Raw genomic sequence first — 23,153 nt, forward strand, 5'->3', positions numbered from 1 at the left:
TAAAAAATATATTGTAAATATGTATTAATTCCAATATAATATGAGATATATTTAAAATTCACACCTAATTCGTCAATTATATTGTTGGCATGAAAAAAAAATGCAAACAACGTTAAAAATTAATAGGTGAAACAGACTGAAATAGTTTACCATCGAAATAAGACGGTTAATGCTTAAACACTATACCACCGAGGTCGTCAAAACCAATTTAAAATTGGTAAGATCCTAATATTTTTAATTAGAAATGTAAATATTTAAATCAATTATTGAATTATATAAAAAAACAATAATGAACAAGCCTGTATTTCACATATATATTAGGAAATCATTGTAACAAAGTGTCAAAATTCTATCCTACATGAAATTGATAGAAATTGGTAACAATAAAATAATACACCGTGACTGTAAACTGTCATAACACACGCTGAGTCTTGGCCAAAACGGCAAAAAAAATAAAAAATATAATGTCAAAATATATTGTTAGACATGTATTTTAAATATATATATATTTAGCATCTCTTCTTAAAATAATTATAGTTAGAGAGACTCATCGGGAGGGGTCAGAAACTCATTCTATATTCCTTGTGGCCTATATAGATGTGAATACTAGAGCTGCTTTATTTATTTATTGCTGCTTTGATACCGCAGAGAATAAAATATATACAAAGTGAAAACTTTCATCCAGTAGTGCCCATTCTGGAAAGTTAACCTGCATAAAAATACGAAAAAAAATAAAACAAATACACTGACATATTAGAAATGTCCTATATAGACCTACAGGAATATACATACATACTTTTTGATTTTGGCAACTATGAATATTGGCGTCATCACCATTTAAGTATATGGAGTGGTGTCAACAACAATTTTCATATTCCACTTTCCAGACTGCAGTGGTCAAGTTTTGTCACATTTAATGTGGGCTTCTGCGGCGATACCGAGGGGGAGCATAGCTGGGAACGAAAACGTACTTATCCCAAAAACACCGCTGTGTAAACGAGTAGAACAACAGGTAAGGATCAACGTACGAATCATCTCCGCTAGAAGATCTTGATCATACGGTCTCAGGATCCGGTTTTGGGACATCCGGCTCGGGAGCATAGTTCTCAGGTGTAACAGCGGCTGTCTCGGCAGCGGCTTGCTTCTCCGAAGCCTTTGACTCTTGAGCTTGATAACTGGAATGTAAATAAAGTATTGCGTTTATTATAAAGGATTAATGATATCTAATTTTCAACATTTTAACACTACCCTGATACACAGGGACAGTAATTAAAGGTATACCAAGCCGTAAGCCAGGTAGAACAGTCAAGACTCTTAACGAGTTTCTCCATGAAACAAAACGGAAATTTGTAAATACATTTTGAACTCGTCATACTAACTTTGTGACCGTGCAAATTCCACGAAAGAACTACAAGTTATTTAAAATTTTCCACTTTGTTTCTTTGATAGTCATAAAAAAATATATATTATATATCGATTATTCAGTATAGATAATATAGTATAAGTCGCAGAAACAAATACTGGTAAAGTAGGCGTTAACTAAAGGCACAATACTCTTTATTGCATGTTACTTCGAACTAACAAAAAAGGTTACGAGAAAGATCTGTGTTTCTTTCACCACACCAACCATTTACGTTTTTTTGTATTCAAACACTTCATATAATCAGACAGAAATTTGTTACTTTTAAGTAACATCATGTACATTGCAGTCACAGCATAATTTACAGAAAATTCTAATGCATAATAACAGTGAAAGTGTGTCTATCTGTTTATTACCATTTTACAAATATACTGAACTTAATGATATTTAATTTGAAACTAGCATGCAACATCAAGTGTCTATGAAAACTACTACGTATAAAATAAATTGACAAAACTGTCCAATAGACAAAATATATTTGTTTCAATTTCGAGCATGCATGAGAATTGTAAGTGAAAGCAACCATCGCCTTTTGACCTGCAAGCTAAAATTCTTTTTGTATAATATACTTCGACCACAGTGAGCATTTGCAATAGATATATTGTGCAAATATTAAACGATTTAAATTAGTTTCGTTTACGTTTAGACCACTTTATTAACATATTAGATTTTAAACAATAAATTAATAATCAAAATATAAACTTCAATAGACGTTTAGACTAAGTTGCGCTAGATATATATATAAACTTGCATAAAATCCTAGATACGGCACATCGAACTATGAAAATATTTAACGCTTTAAATTACTTTCGCGTTTAGACCTCATTATTAATATATTAGGTTTTAAACAAGAAAATAATAATAAAAATATTAACTTCAATGGACGTTCAGACTAAGTTGCGCGAGATTCCGCGGAAGACTTCGTACTGTTCCTTCAAACTCCGCCGCTTGTTCAAGCAGCTTATTTTTTAAGTAGTATTACCGTTCATGGGGTTATATTGAAATATGTTCACTGTCATGAAATTACAATAAAAAGTGTTCAGACTTAAATCTTTAGAAACTGTGACGCATTAAGATTATGTACTGTAGGAATAATGTTTTATTCTTTAGAGTCGCAGTGCTATTTTAGTATAAAAGCGATGGTTGCCAGTAGGAGAGCTGTCGGCAGGTTAGCCATTGAAGTACACGAAACCTGTTTTACATGCGCAAAAAAGAATAAATTCGGTAACAAGCAACATATATAGGTAGGTACAACAACATAAATATTAAATATAGAGAACGTTTGATGAAGTTATGATTTTGTCTTAAGTATTGAATTATATGGGTAGATAGCTAAATGGTCGCCGTGCAAGTAGTAATTGATCTGCTAGCTGCTGTAATTTACATGTAACCTGACTTTGTATCATTACGCAACGCTATCATTAATAAATTAATAATATTTTCATTTATCAATTACGTTCTCTATAAAAAATATTTACAATCAAATAATTTGCAGACTCAACAATCACAATACATCGATAATTACTACAAATGCAAATGCCGGATCAGCAGAAAAGGGTGTGCAAAGAATATAACATTCGCAATGCAGAGGAGTACAAAATAAAAAAATAAAAAAAAATACATGAAAGCGCACTGCTCAAAAGTAATAAATTTTAAATAAAAACTGATAAGAAACAAGTTCAGTAGTCAAGAATTCTGTTATGTAATACTGAATAAACACACCACTGAAATAGTTTCATAGGAATTACGAATAAAGAGAATATTAAAATAAATGTTGTATGGTTATGACGGCAAAGGAAGGCCAAAAGATAGACTGTGCGAAAGATGATATGGTAAGAAAAGGAGAAATAAATGCGAACAGAGATGAATGGAAAACAGAAAATATCGCTTGTGGTCGGTGAACCCCAAATGATTTGGAATAAGGAAAAGCAGATAATGATTCATGATCGATGCAAACATAAAATAAATAAAAATTCGAATGCGAAACATAGTCGGGACCACTATGTATTATATATTTTTATATATATATATTTTTTCACATGTATTGGAATGATTTGAATCCATCTCTATTTTAAATTGGTCCCGCCAATCTTAATCGCATGTGATAATAATCAAATTCGCACTTACTTGTCATCTCTGTAGTCGGCAAGTCCGGCCTCGTTACGCCATTTACTGCCAAGCATGTTTTGTACGCTATAATATCATCAGAAACATTAAATACGAACACTATACTAACATTGACAATTACTATATATATACATTACGAGCCACTACACATACAGGCATAGTCGCAAACAATAATACAATCTAAAAGCCACATATTTCGTGCATAGATTTACTGAACTAATTTCCCCAAAAACTAAAGTGGAATATGATTTATTTTACATTCATACAAAATGCGCGGTCACGTGATCAAATCATTATAATAAGTTTCCTTATTATCAGACCTCCATTTGTTTCTTGATGAAAGTAGCTCAGCGTCAAGAGTTTTCTAGTCTACCTGGCTTGGCTTTCTATACTCTTTCCGATTAGAATTTAAAGGTCAAGAGTTCGAATCTGGTGGACATTAAAACAATTTAAACTTTACAATTGTGATTATCACAACGGTGATAAAAACAACTATAACAAACATAATGAATTCAAAAAATGAGTTGTATAAATAAACTTAACAGAATTTTTCGAGATTTTCTTCTTTTATACTCATATATTTATGCTTTATTTGCTTTGTCGTCTCTTACAACCTCTTAGGATGAAAGAAATGGTGTCTCCATTCCTTTATATTAATTCTAGTTATTATGTACCGTGTCTTTTGATATATAAGACGCACTTTTTACATATAAAACCAATTAATCTTACTACAAGCGTGAATAATCACCGCTATATACTTTCTATATGATCTTAATCAGGTGTTATTAATAAACCTGATAGTTTCAAAATTATTATTCCAATAAATATCTGGTACGTCTTATGGCCAGAAAATACGGCATAAAAATTCCCCAGTAATAGAATTTATATAAAAATCTTAATATTAATATAACTGTGTATAAATCATAATAAAACATGAACTTAAAAGAGGTATAATTCAAAAACGATTAATACTGATGTCTTTATTTCATTTATTAATACATTAATGGTGTTTCAAGCGTCTAAAGGTTACGGTAACCGTTTACCATCAGATGGGCCGTTCGCTTGAATGCCACCATAAAATATAAAAAAAAAAAGCTAGATGACCCGGTGAACGTCGTATCACCTGCAATATATTTTATAAAATAAAATATATTAATAAGAAGCCCATAAAAAAGGATATTAAGGAACTGGTAATAATTGGTGCTCATGTAAACCCGTTAGAATTAGATAGTTTATTATACATTTCTACCATTATATTATATTTCTACTTTTTCTCCATTTTCGCCTTCAACCAAATTACAGAGTAATTAAGTCAACGATACTCAATTAATTAAAATCCAGGCAAAAGTTCAAAGTTTCGAAATATAAAATTGAAATCCTTAACAAAGGAAAGAACGGTGAAATACTAAAGCCACAGAAGTATGAAATTCGTTAGAACTCGCCGCCAACGCAACGCTAGTTGTAGAGTTACTGGGCTTCAGGCATAACTTGCTTCGTCTATTAATAAAACACAGTTCTGAATCAATATACCTGCCATTCCAACAATCCTTTGTCTTATTAATTGTATTATTTCTACTGCGCAGTAAATTTACTGCCTGTTTCTATTTATATTACTTCCAATATGTCTGGAACAGCAACGCGTGAGGGTTACCAGTATCGTTATATGATAACGTAATCTGTGATGCTGTTATACAGGGAACAGTTGCTATTTTTCTATTAAATGGACCGTCAACTTGTTTGTCATTCCATTTACAATAAAGAATAAAACTTACACGTGTTGCATTTGGTCACCCTGACTACTCAGCTGTGCCAGGTAAGCTGCCTGTTTGCGGTGGTGGTACATGTGAACGCGTAGACAGGACGGGTTGCGCATACGTTTCTGACATATCTCGCATTGCAGCGTCCCCTCTCTGGTGTCGTGTTTGTCTCGAATATGCACTTTCAGGTTATACCTGTTCGCGAAGAACCTGTGGCACGACGGGCACTTCACACCACCCGTCTTGCAGTTCCAACCTGCTGAAAACACTCAATAATCAAGTCAAAGTCATAATCATTAAACCACTTATGCATAGAATTTTTTTAACTATCCATACTGTCCGGTTCGGATACCCACATAAGTTGAGAAAAACTGTGTTGAAACTCAACGGTAACTAAATATTTTATCGTGTAAGCAATTTTTTCAAATCTAACAATACGAACGAAAAAAAAATCAACTTAATTTATTTAGCTACTAACCAAGAATGAACTAGAAGCAAAAATTTTTAAATAATAAAAAAAATACCCGCCTGAAGATAAGCGATCAATGTTATCGAAATTACAATTTACTTAATCTTTAATGTCTTAACATGAAGACTAAAGCACTATAACCCAACCCAATAATTTCACTGCCAAATATAATGCCTATTCGAACCGGACCACAGCACAAGCCCGCTTTCCGCAGACGACTTTCTACGAAGACGCCGTGTAGTTTAAAACTTAATTGTACGTAATTATGATCAATGACACATTTTACTCACCAGATTCTTTAGCGGACTCCGGTAATATCATCACACTAGGAAACGGATCCATTGTGTCGAAGTCAATCAGGGGTTCACTGAAATTTTTTATTAAAAACAAAATAAAATAAAAAATAAAGAAACAAAATAATAAATAATTATAACAATAATAATAAAAATAAAAATAAGATTATTTTGTCACTTTTTCACTAATAAAAAAAGAAATAGAATTACTAAATAATAATACAAAATCATAATAAAGAATCATTAAACGCCCGGATATCACGATGAGTTTAAACAAATGTCGGAAAACCATATGAAAATATCAATAACTGGATAACTCTAAAAATATTGTTCAAATCTCAATCTTACGTATATAGGACCAAAGGATAAGAATCACTAGTCAAATATTCATCTTTTTATTTAATCACATAGCAGAAACACTCTGAGAACACCTAAAAAAATGAATGGAAAATCTCATCTTTCTTGAAGTAGGTTGATGAAAAGTCTTCCAAAGTTGTATTTCCACAGTACATAGCGAAAGAAATTTTGAGTCAAAAAATAACTTATAAATTCAAAAATCATTTATTCATATAGGATATTTTAGTATGAACGAACTGTTATGAACGTAAATGTTTTTTTATATTATAATACCTAGTAGCAGACCCGGCAACGCGTTACTGTGGCTAATGTGGATCTTCTTATATCAAATAATTTGCAATAAAATAATATTGCGTCTATAAATAGAGATGTAAGCTATCCTATCTTTCAAGTTGAATCAAATTGCACACAATGTGCAAATCAAATTTGCAATCGGTTCAGTAGTTTAGGAGTCCATCGCGGAACAACAACGTGACACGTAATTTTTATATATAAAGATATTTTTCACTAGCATCCAGTTCAGTGTATAGATCCGCCTGAGAAGAGCTAGCAAGAAACTCAATTGATATAAAATCTCTCTGTTTTAGATGCGGTATCAAGAATAAATAAACTGCCCGCTATTTTTAATGTAGATACAACAATAAGAGTACAAACTTATAATACATATAAATATATTTTATTCAACCTAACGTGTAACACTGTCGAAAGATCTTAGTGATCAGATCACGTACGAACGAAATTACAAATAAATGCTTAGTCGCATCAACAGTGGACCGTACTGCTAAATCTACTGCCTCGTATAACAACGACTTTATTAAAAACAAGCAACATGGCACACGTATTTGGGGTCCATAGTTTCTAACCGTTAGACTACCACGATCGTATACAATGATAATTAGTATGCAACTAGGCAATTTAATTATTATACGATTAAATTTTATTATTCGTGTGTATTCTGTATACATATATATTAATACATGTATATAAATCTTCTGTAATTCCAGTGCATTTGTTACTTAACTCCTCCTAAATGACTGGAACTATTTACATAAACATTTTCAATTACTTACTTTAAACAATGCTGTTTATTTTTGTTTAGGTGCTATCGTCGCCAATATATTGTATTACGACTGTTAATCATCGATTTTTCTTAATCCTTATTAACTTACAAACTTCAATTCGTTTGATTAACAAAAGCAATTCAACTATAGTATATAATAATCATTAATAGTTTAGCTTAAACCCTAAAACAATTAATCTAAGTAGTTTTTCCAGGTTGTTTTGCCGTACCTCCCCTATGTTATAGCGAATAAGACAGAAAAACAAATCGGTTGCTCCGTTTCTGACTTTTAACGAGGTTAACAAACAGCAATTGATTAGGGAAGGTAATTGTTAGCAGTTGGGAGTACAGGCCCCATTGCTACCAATGTAACGTCAGTTTGACCTCAAGGTTTCACCTGGAAACTATCTTGATGAATTAACAACAATTGGCTATATAACTGATAGGAATGACTTCATCCTCACCTCATCATTTTCCACTGATGAGTACTAAGATAGAAAATTTAAAAAAAACAGATGGGCACCTATGGACAAGTATACCCTTAGCGCAGACTGATGAAACATTCCATAATTCTACGTAAAAAAAACATCAATTCATTTTTATTTATATAAGTAGTATATAAATGAATAGAAAGAACATTTGTATTCATTTACATTATTTTTTAGTAATTCTTTATATTTTATCCTTAGACAAAATAAAAAGAAATTTAGCTTAGGTATACTGAAATCTAAATATCTATGTGTAAAGGAGGTCACCTGTAAACGTATATAGGAATGAAAATGAGAAGTACTTCATAGAAGTTGACATATGATACCCGATGTACTCACCCATCGTAGGCGTACTCGGTGTTCTCGGGATGAGTGGGGCTGCTGTTCACGGGGCGCGTCTTCTTTTTCATGTTGTTGTTCTTGCTGTTCTTGAGCAAGCTGTATGACATACACATACATAAATTTTCTTCTTTGTTATCATTGAATTGTAAACATGTGACATGTGATATACCACTTTTTTGTAATGTATATGTATAATACTAGTTGACCCTTGCAACTTCGTCCACGTCACATTTCCTGTTTTCATTATATAGCATTGCTGCTACATGTCATTGCTGCTCCGCTCCTATTGGTCATGGCGTGATCTTTTATAGTATACTGCCTCGATAAAGGAGCTACACAACATTATAGGAGTTTCAATCTCAAAAGCGGTACAATAAATACATTAAAACAATATCAGTATAGATTTTTTACCTAAGTCTAATACATAAAATTCTCGTGTTAAAAGTTTTATACTTCTCCTATAAATGGCTTGATCGATTTTGATGAAATGTTGTATGTATATTCAATAGGTTTATAACAAATTTTTTACCCCTAAGTGGTGCCTCACCCTAAAAATTGTTTTTCCTTTTTTCAACAATTTCTTTTTTCTATTTTTTTATTACGTGGCATTAAAAATATACTTAAAATAAATAAAAATATACTTAAGCCTAAATTTTGAACCTTCTATCAACAACCCCAAATTTTAAATAGAAAATTTAATTTATATTGTAAAACAACGTTTGTACATACCGTTTGAGCGGGCTCCTTGGAGGCTCCTCCTTTATCTCAGGCTCAGATGGAGCTTCCGTAGCGATGGTATCTTCGCCCCCCGGCACCCACTCAGGTTGGTTGTCCGTTTCTGAGTGGTGCACCTTCGGTTTAGGCAGTTCTTCCACTGGTGGAGGTGATTCACTGCGCTGTGGGCATAACTCTTTTATTTTAATGTATGTTGCAATAATGTTAGAGAACTACCGTCTCCAATATTACACAAATAAATGCCTATAAACAATGAGATCTCTAATATATATAGAGCTCGAACCTGCACCGAGGCTAAGCCGCTAGACCATCGAGGTTATCAAGTATTTCATTGGAACTATTATTAGTATTGGTTATATTGTATGTTGTATACAAGAACAGTACTATAATCAGTGATCTTTTAACCCAGTGCATAGACCCCGATGGGCTGTGTCAATAATATTGTTATAATTACATTACAATAATTAATTATAGATAATTAACACGCTGATTAGTATAATTAATATTTGTTCAATTAATTTTGTGTATATCGAAAGATACCTGTCACCTATGTCCGTATGTTTACGTAGTTATTATTAGTAACTAGTGAGCCGTCGGGGAATTGTACAAGTGCTTTATGAAATTTTAGGTAGAAATTTGGAAATATAAACCAAGTTATTTTATTCCATCCTGTTGACGGCCTCGGTGGTTTAGCGGTGTAGTACACCGCTTTTCTTCCGATGGTCGTGGGTTCGATTCCTCGCACGGTAAAAAAATTCATGAGGTATTCATGAGCATTTTGATTTTTGATTGTTTGTATCGGTCTGGGTGTTTTCTATAGGTATTTACAAAAAGCAGTCTATCTATCTCTCTCTAGTCTATCTATCAGTTGTCTATTTATGTTAACTGTCCCAGGATATTTATTTATTTATTAGTGGCCCTTCATAAATTACGTCACTCTAATATGAATTTTTTTAAACTTGAAAAAATTAAAATATCGTTGATATAAAAAAAATAAAATTGAAATACTAATATTGAAATGTGGCGTCACAAAGCGTAGTACTTAGGATCTATCCTAATTAAATTTAATTTTAATTTACCCTGGACAACTAACACAGCGCCATTTAGACCCACAGTAAGCAGAGCTAGTGTTATGGGTACTAGACAACTGATATAAATACTTAGATTATTTGACTGATAGATATACTTAGATTAACATTTATACAAATTTATTACAAACAATCATAATCATGAATACAAATGTTTGCACCGTGCGAGGAATCGAACCCGCAACTATCTGGAGTAAAGCGGTACTAAACTGTTAGAGCACCGATGCCATAATAAAAGGTCAATAAATCTACGATCCGACCTCTAACTCAGGTCGTAGATTTAATTACTTTTTTAGATAATGTTTGTGACTCCCCCTGGTCCTGGCTATTTATGGATGACCTTCGTATCATCCCCCAGTAGTGCACGTCGATCGATTATCAAGTGACCGTTACCATGACATCATCTACTAAAATGTACCTAATAATGATTTGGGTTATAAAACTTGTCTACCTTGGTCGAGTAGTGGTTTAACCCATTATTTGTGGTACCAGGTTCAATCCCAAACAAGACAACAAAATATATGCATGTATATACCTATGGGTAGAATATGTTATTAATTCACACAGCGGCGTAAAAAAAAATATTATAAATTTAACTTCTATTTGTATGAAGACCGATTTTGATGAGTATTTTTGTTAAAATGTGAAAATGATCGATACTAATATCATTATAATTAATGTATTTTGATTCTGCAATATGTATACTATAAATTAATTTACAAGTACATGAACGCTCATCACTAACTTTGTATGTCTTTAATTAAAATGTATTTATTGTATTACATAGTTATAGAATGTCCGCGTAAACAAACTCAATGTCAACTCAACATATACCTACGATATTATAAGTTATATAAATGTACAGATTAAACAACTAACCTCCCGACCGCTGGTGAGACCTTTGACTTGCAGCAGTTCCGCCGTGTGCAGGAACCCAGAGAGTTCCTGCTGGCGTACATGCACTTCGCCCCGGTACATGAATTGGAGCAACTGGCGCAGTTCCTGATGTGGCACGTCCTTTAGGATCACAATTGGGTGTTCACAGGGATTCATCTGCAGGCAAACAATGTTAACATCAAAATACAATAAAATAAAAAAAATAAGTGAAAATCTTTCTTAAAAACAAAGAAGATATAAATAATAATAATTATAACTGCTACTATAAATTACGCCTTAAAGTTAGTGTTTCAAATCTGCCAACAACACAAAAAAAAATTATGCTAGTTTACATCTCTGTCTGTCGCTCCGATGAAGGAAATATCGATTTCAAATCAAAAATTTATCCGAGAGGCGGCGGTAGACTCGCCCCTGTCGACCTGGGCCTGACAAGTGTTGTTTTCACCACGACATCGACATTTGACAATGCCTCTAACAATCCTCCTGTAATAGCGTGATAATGTGAATGTAAAAAAGAAAACCCATTACATAAAAAATATTTACATAAAATCATTAGTTTCTTTTCACAACAATTCATATATATAAAAATAAATTAAATTAAAGTGTCTGTTCGTAATTTCAAACTAGAAGCTTTTCACTAAATGCATAAGAAAGTATATATTATAGGTACTTACATCAAACAAAAAATTTTATACATTTTTGTTCGTCTGTAACGGCTGTACTGATTTCGACGGGACTTTTACAGGTAATAATGGATAATATAAGGAAATTAAGTAACTTTTTTATTGAAGAAATTTAATTATATTCATTTAAAAAAAATTAAATACCATGCGAAGGATGTAACTATAACAGCTAGTAGTAAACATAATAGGAGTATATATCAAGAAAATCACATAAAAAAAATAGGATATTCATTCATTTTTAAATGATTTATTATTCCAGTAATATTGACCGATTTTAAGATTATAAATAAAACTACACAAGTATTCCATTTATAATACACACATATGAGTACAGTACAGAAGCCTATTAAAATCAGACTGGAATATTTTAACATTGTTGCAATTTCTCCAGATATGATGCAACAAATGTTCACGTACGAACAGTGCAGCCTGCAAGCGATATTGCCCAGGGTCCTATCGGTCCCTCGTTCCTCCCCGCCCACCTCCCCTGCGTCCTACCCTCACTGTCTGCGCATGAGGGAGGCACACCTTTCTGCGCACCGTCGGGTTAAAATAATTAACTCACGCATCCGCGAACATCCCTGATGCAATACAGACACACCCTGCAAACAAGACAACCCCGCCCGAGTATCTATATTCATATATAAAATACCTATATAACCTTTTTTACGTGTACAAAATTCTATAAAGACTATCCAATCCTCCGAAGGGAAAAGTATCGAGATTTTTAGCCGCTAAAATCCACGTGGTGTAGCTCAGAGTCGTCATTGTCGGACACGAGGTCGCGTTAGCATTCTACCGCGACTTCAGCATAGATATATAGGCATATTCGTAACAAATATGGCTACCAATTACCTGAGAATACCGACAAACAAAGAAAAACTTACAATAACTAAAACTAAACTTACAATAACACTAAAAAATGTAGCACGCGGCGCTGGTTGCTCGTGTTAAGATAAAATGTATCCTACAATTTAATCTTTTATGATCTATGTATGTATGTATGTAGCACCTACTAGTCGAATCTGCATAGTTGTTTTTGAGTGAAAGATTAACAAACACCCATACATGAGTCCATTCTCACAAACTTTCACATTACCAATACCAAGTCTTCACGACTTTATCCGTGATCAAGGACTGTAAAGGTATTCATGAAAATCTTCCCTGTAACCTGCATACATGCATGTGTTGATCCCCCATCAGAATTTGAACTTTTAGCCCCTTTCTTAAAAATGTACTTATAATTACGATTAATTTCTCAAACTGCCATCCGACTTGATTTCATTGTCATCCTATCATCTACTACTAAAGCAAAAAGGACAATCATTCCATTACTATCCTTTAAAAAAACAGTACTCACACACGAGTTCCCCTATATTTCGCTGTACCATGCACTGTAAGACAATGTCGCACCCTTGTTGTAACTACACAAACTTATAGCGAACGATCGTCAGTACATGTCTGGCCCGCACTGGAAAATTTTCTGTCAATATATATATATATATGCTACTGACTCTACGTGAACAATGACGACGAGCTTAACCAATCCGATAGAGGGCTCGCCCCTGTAACGTTGGATACAAACACCTAGCGAAATGCGCATGTCAAGTTTCGCGAATCGATAGGTCACAACGACCCCGTCTAGCCGTCCCGGGATGGATATATACATAGATACAGATAGAACAGTCGAGACGGAATATTATTATTATGTACTTTGGTAGATACCTACTTTAGAGGGAAAATTTTTGCATTTAACGAGAGCTTTAATTCCGCGATTTTAACTCAAAGTATCGTAAATCCAACATGCTAACAACAATACAAAAGGAGATGATAAAAACCCATTGGTGACAAAAAATGACAAAACCGACCGGTAACGAAAAAACTAACCGGTGATGAAAACACCGATAACAAAATAAAAAAATAATCTGATTGCGGCGGCTCGACCCTGCCACTTTGGATATTAGTATACCCAATGTAATGTGTGTATTTCACATACTCACATTTAATACTGCATTAATCATGACCACCTTTTTAAAAGCGTCTGACTACCCCATCCTGGATGACATTAGTAATGATATTTATTTTTATATATTTAATGTAGTCTCCAATATGTTTTACATGTACAATGGACTATTATTCGTTGCCAGTATTATCAACTTACATGAATCATACATTTCATGCAATTGTTAACATTGGGTATGCAATTCATAAATACCTATTCCGCATATTTTTCAGCTAAACACTCAAATAACATGCACTAAGCATCTGTTATTGGGACCAAATTGCTGAACTGCAATTTTACTACTGTTCAACTAAAGAATGTTTATAAACTTTAGGTAGCATCCATATTTGGAATAGTGAAAGATTATTGTGCTTAATTAGTATATATATATATACCTTCATATATATAATTACAGTATATTTCCATACTAAGGTCAGCTCAAAATGGATACTTTGTTTCAAAATTTGAAATAGGTTTAAGCATAATATACTCAAAAGCATAGACAAGGTATGCTTATATATCATATAGGGATTAGTCTACTATATAATAATTGTAATAAATTTGAAGTTCTCTATTTGAAATGCTATTCATAGCAGAAATATATCATTCAATTTAATACTTTAGAATTTGTAGTGTTTATAATAGAAATTTCTCTTGAAATATAATGATGCATCAGCTAAAGTTAGGGACCTTATTCTTATATAGGGGCTAGCTATTCAGAGGGATATCAGAAGACTCAGAGATAATTAGAGGTCATTGAACTGACCTAGGCTATGAAAGACAGACAGGTTGGGAAATAGAAAAGTATATAGGTGGACCAATAGGTCTACCAATAGTCAACTTAAAATTTTAAGACCCATTTAACTTTTTCATCCTCCACCCTCAGACAAGAGTTAAATAAATAACAGCAGAAGTACTAAAATGTTTTAGCCAGGGAGTAGTCAAATAAATGTCATTACTGCTATGCAAATTGACAGAGACCTTGGTTGATCATCAAATCCAAAAAAGAACTGCTCACCCTAAACTGCCTGGTGCATACCATCACATCCAGATGCAGTTTAATGAATTGTTCTGTATTTTATGAGGCATCTTCAATTGGACTACAATGTTGCACACATATTATACCATTTATCAAATTTCCTCGAGGGTAGAATGTACCTACAAAACATGTTTACTATAACATTGTGCCAATTCTTGCCCATCATGATGGCATCACCATACAGTTTCAGAACATATCCTGACTTACATTACCATACTGTATAACACAGTCATTACCTAATAGAAGGCTATTGAATATAACTACGGGCTTGATCTCTTTGTTACAAATTATTGAATTTAATTTAATATGCATTATATTATATGCATAGTAAATTTTGACTTATCTCATATAAAATATGGTTCTTTTATTAATTTATATGTTATTACTACAATTATTAAGTATATTTTATTTTTCATTGTATAACATTCTTTGTCTAGTAGTACATTCTTCATGTGTCACACATATATTACAAATAATACATATAGATACATAATTAAGTGATATCAAAAGTATATAAACCCATGTAAACCTTATAATATAACTATAAGTACCTAGGCAGAATTGCAATCAATACTCACTTGAAGTGCCATTGTCATATAGTCATATTGCATTTATAGACATATATGTCTATTGATGTATATAATTTGGTATTTCAGTATAATGATCCCAATAATGTACACTAATTACTAGTAGTGTAAACACATATATCATTTATCAATGCTCCACTCCATTCATGTCGTGTCAATAGTAGAAATATAACGAAAAGTTATCTGCCAGATAAATAGTTGTGTGATAACTGGCGAGAAGTCAGCAGGCCAGCTTCTTGAGGAAAACTGAAACAATGACTCACCTTGAACAGCTCCTTGAAGTAGGGGCTGCACACGGAGAGAATCAGCTTGTGAGCGTGCACGTACTGCCCACCCGCTGCCAAAGTCACGTCCACCAGATCTTCGCCTTCCAGCAATGCGTGGAAGGACTGGGATAGATTTGCATGGAAATCGTTCCATCGTAAAGAAAATTGCTCGGGCATCGCCATTTCACCCGTACCGCGCACACTCCTAAGCACCGACGCCCGTCCCAGACCGCGACTAACTGTACACAAGTTTCAGTTCAACTACGCGTCCACACAATGAAACATCGCACTGCCTGAAAATGAAACGCGACCCCCCCGCTGCCTACGTAAACGAAATAAACGACGCTCGACACCTTATACGCTTTAAATATTCATGTTAAAAGCATCACACATGATTTACTATAATACTACCCGCAAATAATTATATTGCAATACAAATACTATTGACTGGCATGGCAATACATGTAAAAAATAACAAAATGTCGCTTGTTCACAATGCACCGTTCATTGTCCAACCAACTTCTATCTACTTTACATGGCTGTCAAGCGCAGTAGAGTCAAACGGCTAAACAAAACGCTTAATAGAATATTAATATTATTAAATATTTATGTTTTTAAATAAAAATAAAATATATTTATAAATAGTGATATCAAATTTAAAATATTATGCTGCATTTAAATATTTATTATTTTTTATACCATTAAAACTTTTGCGGAAAAGCATAAAATAAAGTTGTATTGCTTATGATAAGTAAAAGTTAGTGCTTAGTTACCCTGCGATTGTAGTCTATGGTGAGGTGGATAATGCTCTCCACACACGTTTAATTTTAACTAAAATTAAAATTGAATTTGACAATATAGCCAAATTCTATTAAATCTAAATCTACACTTTTTTAATTATATACCTACCTTTTTGCAGTTGCAATTGCAAAAAAATACTGTACATACAATGTATATATAATACAGATTATCACAATTTTTTACATCTCTAGCCACAAAATTATGGTATTCAGTTTATTCCAAATTAGAATTATTAGCAACAATGAACTATATTTGGAGCTATCTATCTATAATTGGAGCTGTTACAGAGTTCTATAACATTAAAAATTATTGGAATAATGCAATTTAATATCCCATATTACAGCACTAAGATTATTAATGTGATGTAAATAAACTTTATATATATTATATTCATAAAAAAATAACTGTACACATCTAAGAATGAATTAAGTATACTAGAGTGTAGTTTTCTAACTACACTCTAGTATACTTAATTCGGTCAAACAATATGCATTATTTGACCGTGTTGGGGAACCTTTATATGCAGGAATTTTTTCAAACAGTGCTCTGTAGAAATTTGACATTGACATTCAATAGACTGTCAAATGTCTGTCATCGACTGAGTTGCTTTGGCTCATCAAAATTCACGGCTCGAAAACTCAATGCTCCATCCATTTCATGTAAAGAATAATGTAATCAAGGTTTCTTTCTATTTGTTTTCAATGAAAGGATTAACTCACTGACCATGAAGGCGGCTCTCGTGTGAATAAACTGCGCCCATATGACGGAATCGTGACAGCAAACATAATTATTCGAAGCGTTCGCGTAATTAATCATGTTCGTTTAGTTTTGCTTTACTCGTGTTAATTACGTGGTGCATCGCAATGTCGGGACAAAATGTTCAGGATGAAGTGGACGCTGACAGGGCGCAGGTGACCGGGAAAATACTAAGTGCGGTATTTTATGCGGTCGCCTCTTTTATGATCACTGTTGTGAACAAAACCGTATTGACGACTTATGCATTCCCGTCCTACCAAGTCTTGGGATTGGGTCAAATGATCGCCACTATTGTCGTGTTATGGAGCGGCAGGTATATAAACATGGTACAGTTCCCGCCGCTGGATAGTGGCGTGGCTCGCCGTATATGGCCGTTACCACTCATCTACTTAGGAAATATGGCCACGGGACTAGGTGGCACAAAGGAGCTTAGTCTGCCAATGTTCACAGCGTTACGGCGCTTCAGTATCTTGATGACCATGTTGGGGGAAAGATTTGTACTTGGAGTCAGAGCCTCGTGGCCGGTACAGGCTAGTGTATTGGCCATGGTCGGTGGCGCTCTTCTGGCAGCCATAGATGACGTCACATTTTCCTGGTCAGGGTACACACTTGTGCTCCTCAATGATGCCTTCACAGCTGCAAATGGAGTTTACATGAAGAAAAAATTAGATTCAAAAGAACTAGGTAAATATGGACTTATGTACTACAATGCATTGTTTATGTTAGTTCCTGCTACTCTAGTGGCTTGGTCCACAGGTGACTTGGTGCATTCGATGGAATATACGGGCTGGAACAACCCACTGTTTGTAATACAGTTCCTTATGTCATGTGTAATGGGCTTTGTTTTATCATACAGTGTGATGTTGTGTACGCAGTACAACAGTGCATTAACAACAACAATCATAGGCTGCCTTAAAAATATCTGTGTAACATATTTAGGAATGGTCATAGGAGGAGACTATGTATTCTCATATTTGAATTTTGTTGGCCTCAACATCAGTGTTCTGGCAAGTCTCCTTTATACATATGTTACATTCAAACGTAAACCCAAACCGAGTTACATTCTAGTACCCAATGACCGGGTGGACACCGTATAGCAGTGTCACCGAAGGAAACCGAAGTGCTCTACGTTTATAGTATAGTATTGCAGGTACCAAAGACAACTATTTACTTTGTTGGTGACTGGAAACCAGTTAATAGAAGATTATCAGTGAACAAATATGAACAGCTATATTGTGTTATATATTAATAACCAATGAATATTCTGACTTTATGAAAGAATTGTGCCTAGAATAATTTTAGACATTTTTTATCATATTGTATGACTTTTATGAGGAGATATAGAAACACATAAATTATAAACTAAGACAAGTGAAGTACATTGGTACTATAAAGTATACTTTATAAAATTCTGATTATAAATTTACATCTATATAAATGGAAGTTTATTATAATAGTACATTGTAAATAATATTTATAATAAGCAAGTACAAATACAGTATTGTCATAAAAATGTAAATGTTATATAGAATTCACTACCAATTGACCAAATTCTTAATTTTTTTTTAATATTTCATTTTTATTTCGTGACAAAATGTGTGGTTGTATTTAGGGCTTATTATACTATTATAACCTATATAGTATCATATCTAGACCAAACAATATATATATACTTATGGCAAAACATTGTACTAATCTCATATAATTTAGAAATCTAGTGAGCATATTCTTAATGCATATATTAGACTTGATACATATATATGTATTATATAATAGTGTAAAAAAGCAATTAGTTTTATAAATTTTGACTTCTATTTTATTTTTTACATTATTTTCAAACTATTATACATATAATATTGCCATACCTCTTGCAAGTTGATATAAAAAAATCAACAACTTAATTACACCACATATGTGTGGTGTGTATGTAATAAAACTGTGCTTAAAAATATGTAATTAATGGTGCATTTGTTTAATATATAAATATAGTGTAATATTGTTATACACTTGCTCAACTTATAGAATAATCATTGCCTTGTCCTTATCCCATTATTTATAGTTGACGAAGAATATCATCTTTCACAAAATCCATCCATGCTTATTTAATTCCTCCTCCTGCTTTACCTCCATTCACATTAATTAATTATTCTTTATTTAATACATGGATGTCACTTCACATAATATACCTGTAACAAGACAGTTAGTTCTATTCTGTTCAAAGCTCAACATATAGAACAGAAACTAATAAAAAATATAGTAACACTATTATTCGATATTTTAGTATAACTTAAAATTATTACCATACTTAATTGTGTCCATCTTGATTGGTGCAGTTTAACAAAGTAATTTTCCAACGATTGAATTGTGCCTACATCTTCTGAGTACCACAGTAATTTGTGTCAGCTGGTGGGCCTATAGTAAAATTATTTCAAATACTTGTCAGTCAGGCACTATTAAGGTTTTGGTAACAAAATTTTTTACGTAGTATGTATAGCTGTAAAGCATATAATCATGTAAGACATTTAAGTTACCTGGACGTCAGCTTTTATATAATTGTTCCAATATGCCGTCCAATTCAAACGATAGTTTCAGTTGAGTAAATCAGCCTAGAGGCTCAAATGTTTTTTAATGTGGTATTATACCTTATATACTTATATGGATGTAGATATGCCTCACATAGCATTGATTACATTATTGCCTATTACTATCCGTTAAGTCGCCAGTATACATTATATGATAGTTAGAAACGATAGGTACCCAACCAATGCGCGACGGTATCTACAATCGATAAAGCCTGTAATTAACCACCCCATACGATATTACAGTTGTGGCCCTATTTATTTAATTCTATAAGACCTGAATACGAAATCAGTTGCCATAGTAAGCTTAGTCTATTATTATTGTTGCATTTGCATGTTATTGGAAATAATATTATTGAAAACATATAAGTTAAAGCACCAAGTTACATTTAAGTGTATTTTAACCAAGTTACATTTAAGTGTATTTTAATAAACGAATACGAAATGTAAATATATGTCAATTAAATAAATACATATGTAACGTGTTTACGACACTATTTCCGGTGTGTGATTAGAATTATATTCACAAGGAGTGACGTCGAATGTTTAGATTCATATTTTTAACATAATCCGCCAACGGAACATCCGTTGGTTACAATTATGTATGTTATACATTTTAATGATTTCTTTCTACATTTGTAGGGCAAAATGTTACTATTAAACATATTGTTAATACCATATGTTTTTGAACGTTATCAATATATCTTCAAAACATCCTTGCGCGATAAAATAATAGTTTTAAATAATGCTTAATTTATTTATATAAATATATGATTGGATGTTACTAATGGTGAAGAGCAACATGGTAGCTGCACTACCTAGTCCAATAGTCGCGCTTTGGAATCTGGTACAATACAAAAAAATGTGCTGGATTTAAAACCGCGACTATTAATTGTATTTATGAACACCTACATATGTGTATTATGTTATATTATGTATGTATATACAAAATGTATTTAAGTATTATTATCGGTTATCTAGTGCGCGTAATAGTACTAGTCCTGTTAAACTTAAGTTGTCGCTTTGTGATATGTGCAGTTAAAGCTCCTACACGCGGCCCTAAAATCGGTGGAGATAATACGATATTGATTACGATTTGCCTATGCACGAGACGATCAATGTTGCCATCTCGGGCGCTCCCCGCTACTGTTTTATCTCGGTACCAATTTTAGGGTCATGTGTGGATGTTTTTATTTATTTATAGAATACTTCCACGTTTTTTTCAGCAGCAGCAGCTTATGAAAATAGCGGGGGATTTTTTTAATGCGAATTGCCTCGTGTTGTGTTTGTATTCGCACAATTTTTATAAAATGTACTTATATAGTCAAATAAATAGTAAAATATTGTATGATTTTCTCGTGTCGCAAATATATTTGTATCATTAGGTAGAATATTTAAAGTCTTAACTTATTAGATAGGATTCAATTGAGTTGTGTGAATTTAACCGACTTATTACTTATGTACTTTTATTATTTGTCAATTTAGCTATTTGATAGTTTGTGTTTACACAAAATCCTAAGCAAGTAATGCTGAACAACGTTTATTTAAAAGAACAGCACGCAAGTTTCTTGCTCGTTCTTTTGATGAGTCGTACTTTCCGAATGAGTGGTAGAATATAAAAGTATGTTATATGATCAGAAGTGTTTATATTGAGTTCATTTGAATAAATGTAAATTCTATTTATATTAGAAAATAGAAGATTTTTTACTCATTAAACAATATCGCCAATGATGTGCCTATAAATGGTACTATTTTTGTAAATTTAGTCGTCCGTTTTGTAAAAAATCAATTTTTTTATTATAACTGATTAGTTAATTTTTACAAATGAAACAGAATTCGCTTAGATATATATAACTAAATGTTCCTATAATGGATGTATTTATACTAAGATATAATATTGTATTGTAGTTAGATTTCTTTTTTATATAAAAAATACCTCCTTTAATATGTTAATATGCAGTTAATTTACCGTGGTTGACTTTATACAAAGACGTCTGAATCGGTAATAATTATGTACGTTAAGATTTATAAACTATATTGATTATTATTAGAAATTTTTATAATGTATCCTATAGCTTAATAAAATCATGTAAATCTACTTAAACAGAAATGGAAACAATGATTTGTTAGTAAAAGTGCATTTATACCTACTACACCTCGATGTAAATAATTTTAGAATGTTTCTTATTACCAAAATTCTATATGTTGATGTTTTTATAGCATTGTATATTTTATAACTGTTAAACATAAGACGTTTCTTTTATTATGGCTTCATTTATGTTAAGCGTTTTTCAACTGCTGTTTCGAAAATAATGTCAAATTAAAATAAAGAATAATTGCAAGAAAATAACATTAAAATTAACCTTAATGGATTATACACCTAAACTTTCCATAGAAATTACTCGATTGATATATGAAAACGACATGCAGACATGCCGCGGGGCACTTTAATAATAGTATGTGTATTTTGTTCTGTGCGCAGAATTGGTTCAGTCTATTTTCCATTCTGGTTGAAAGTCGGTTGCAACTGAAACACAAACTACATATGAGGCTATTAAATACCGTTTCCGGGAATACATTTCTTTATGAAAGCATAAGTAATAGCTTGAGTAATATTTAATAATAACAAATGGAAGGAACAATACTTAATAGATCTGATATTTAGGTTGATATTGGTTCTCCTTTATATATATTTTTATATTGCCAGTCCACAATAGAGCAACATAGTATTTTGATTTAAAGTACTACCTATAGATGTTGAAATATTTTTTTATTACAATTTTTTTACCCGATTGTATTATATATTAATTTTATTACGTTGATTTACAGATTGTGTTATTTGGATGCTTATGTTATTGTAATTAATTAATAAGTAATATTTCAACAATGTTGTGAACCATATTGATGAGATATTACTATCAATGTTGTATATGAAAATCACTGAGATAATTATAATAAATATTATTTACATTAATTAGTGTTTATTTAATGTTAATCCCGGATCTAGGTATTTCCTAAACAACTATGAAAATTACTTTAATGGGGACTAATCCCTATTAAAGTAATTGTAATATAAAAAAGAAAGCTTACAAGTTTATTTATATCATGGGCATTAGTTTATAATATAAAATTGACCTCTGGGGGTTTACCTTACTTTGCAACAGTCGTATGTACGACGTAAACATTTGTTGTGTTATATTTCATGAGGTTGTTTGTTTTTAATTAGGTATTTTGTAAGGAAATAATCTATTTAGGTTGAGATGCTGAAATTATGATAGCGTAGGCGGGTGTGCCCTGCGCTAACATGCTGGCGGAACATCAATGGAGAATTATAGAATAAGCATGAACTCAACGCAATTAACCCGTACGGTTGTAACCCAAAACCAATTCGGTTGTGATTCAGGGAA

General features: G+C 32.5%; 2 protein-coding genes across 2 annotated transcripts; one reads left to right on the forward strand and one right to left on the reverse strand.

Annotated features, from left to right (window-relative positions):
• Positions 1-1,054: 1,054 nt before the first annotated feature.
• LOC131849121 (zinc finger and BTB domain-containing protein 14-like) lies at positions 1,055-16,046 on the reverse strand. The gene is made up of 8 exons (XM_059199115.1): positions 15,608-16,046; positions 11,016-11,189; positions 9,043-9,209; positions 8,311-8,409; positions 6,064-6,140; positions 5,320-5,560; positions 3,548-3,613; positions 1,055-1,175 (listed from the first exon to the last, which is right to left on the reverse strand). The coding sequence occupies exons 1-8, from the start codon at positions 15,791-15,793 to the stop codon at positions 1,055-1,057; spliced, it is 1,131 nt and encodes a 376-aa protein (XP_059055098.1). The 5' UTR covers positions 15,794-16,046.
• A 969-nt stretch (positions 16,047-17,015) lies between these two features.
• Positions 17,016-22,683, forward strand: LOC131849310 (UDP-sugar transporter UST74c). The gene has a single exon (XM_059199348.1). It carries the CDS (start codon positions 17,275-17,277, stop codon positions 18,262-18,264), a length of 990 nt encoding a protein of 329 aa, XP_059055331.1. The 5' UTR covers positions 17,016-17,274; the 3' UTR covers positions 18,265-22,683.
• Positions 22,684-23,153: the final 470 nt, after the last annotated feature.

Source organism: Achroia grisella, unplaced genomic scaffold (assembly GCF_030625045.1).
Source record: "Achroia grisella isolate CSIRO2021 unplaced genomic scaffold, CSIRO_AGI_Agris_v1 utg640, whole genome shotgun sequence".
NCBI lineage: Eukaryota > Metazoa > Arthropoda > Insecta > Lepidoptera > Pyralidae > Achroia > Achroia grisella.

Bases quoted from the DNA above. Each gene is read 5' to 3' on its own strand.
- LOC131849121 (XM_059199115.1), bottom strand. From the start codon at position 15,793: ATGGCGATGCCCGAGCAATTTTCTTTACGATGGAACGATTTCCATGCA. The intron at 8,410-9,042 runs GTATGTACAAAC...TATGTCATACAG, and splicing joins CCAAGGAGCCCGCTCAAACG to CTTGCTCAAGAACAGCAAGA. The intron at 1,176-3,547 runs GTAAGTGCGAAT...TTTACATTCCAG, and splicing joins GCCGACTACAGAGATGACAA to TTATCAAGCTCAAGAGTCAA.
- LOC131849310 (XM_059199348.1), top strand. From the start codon at position 17,275: ATGTCGGGACAAAATGTTCAGGATGAAGTGGACGCTGACAGGGCGCAG.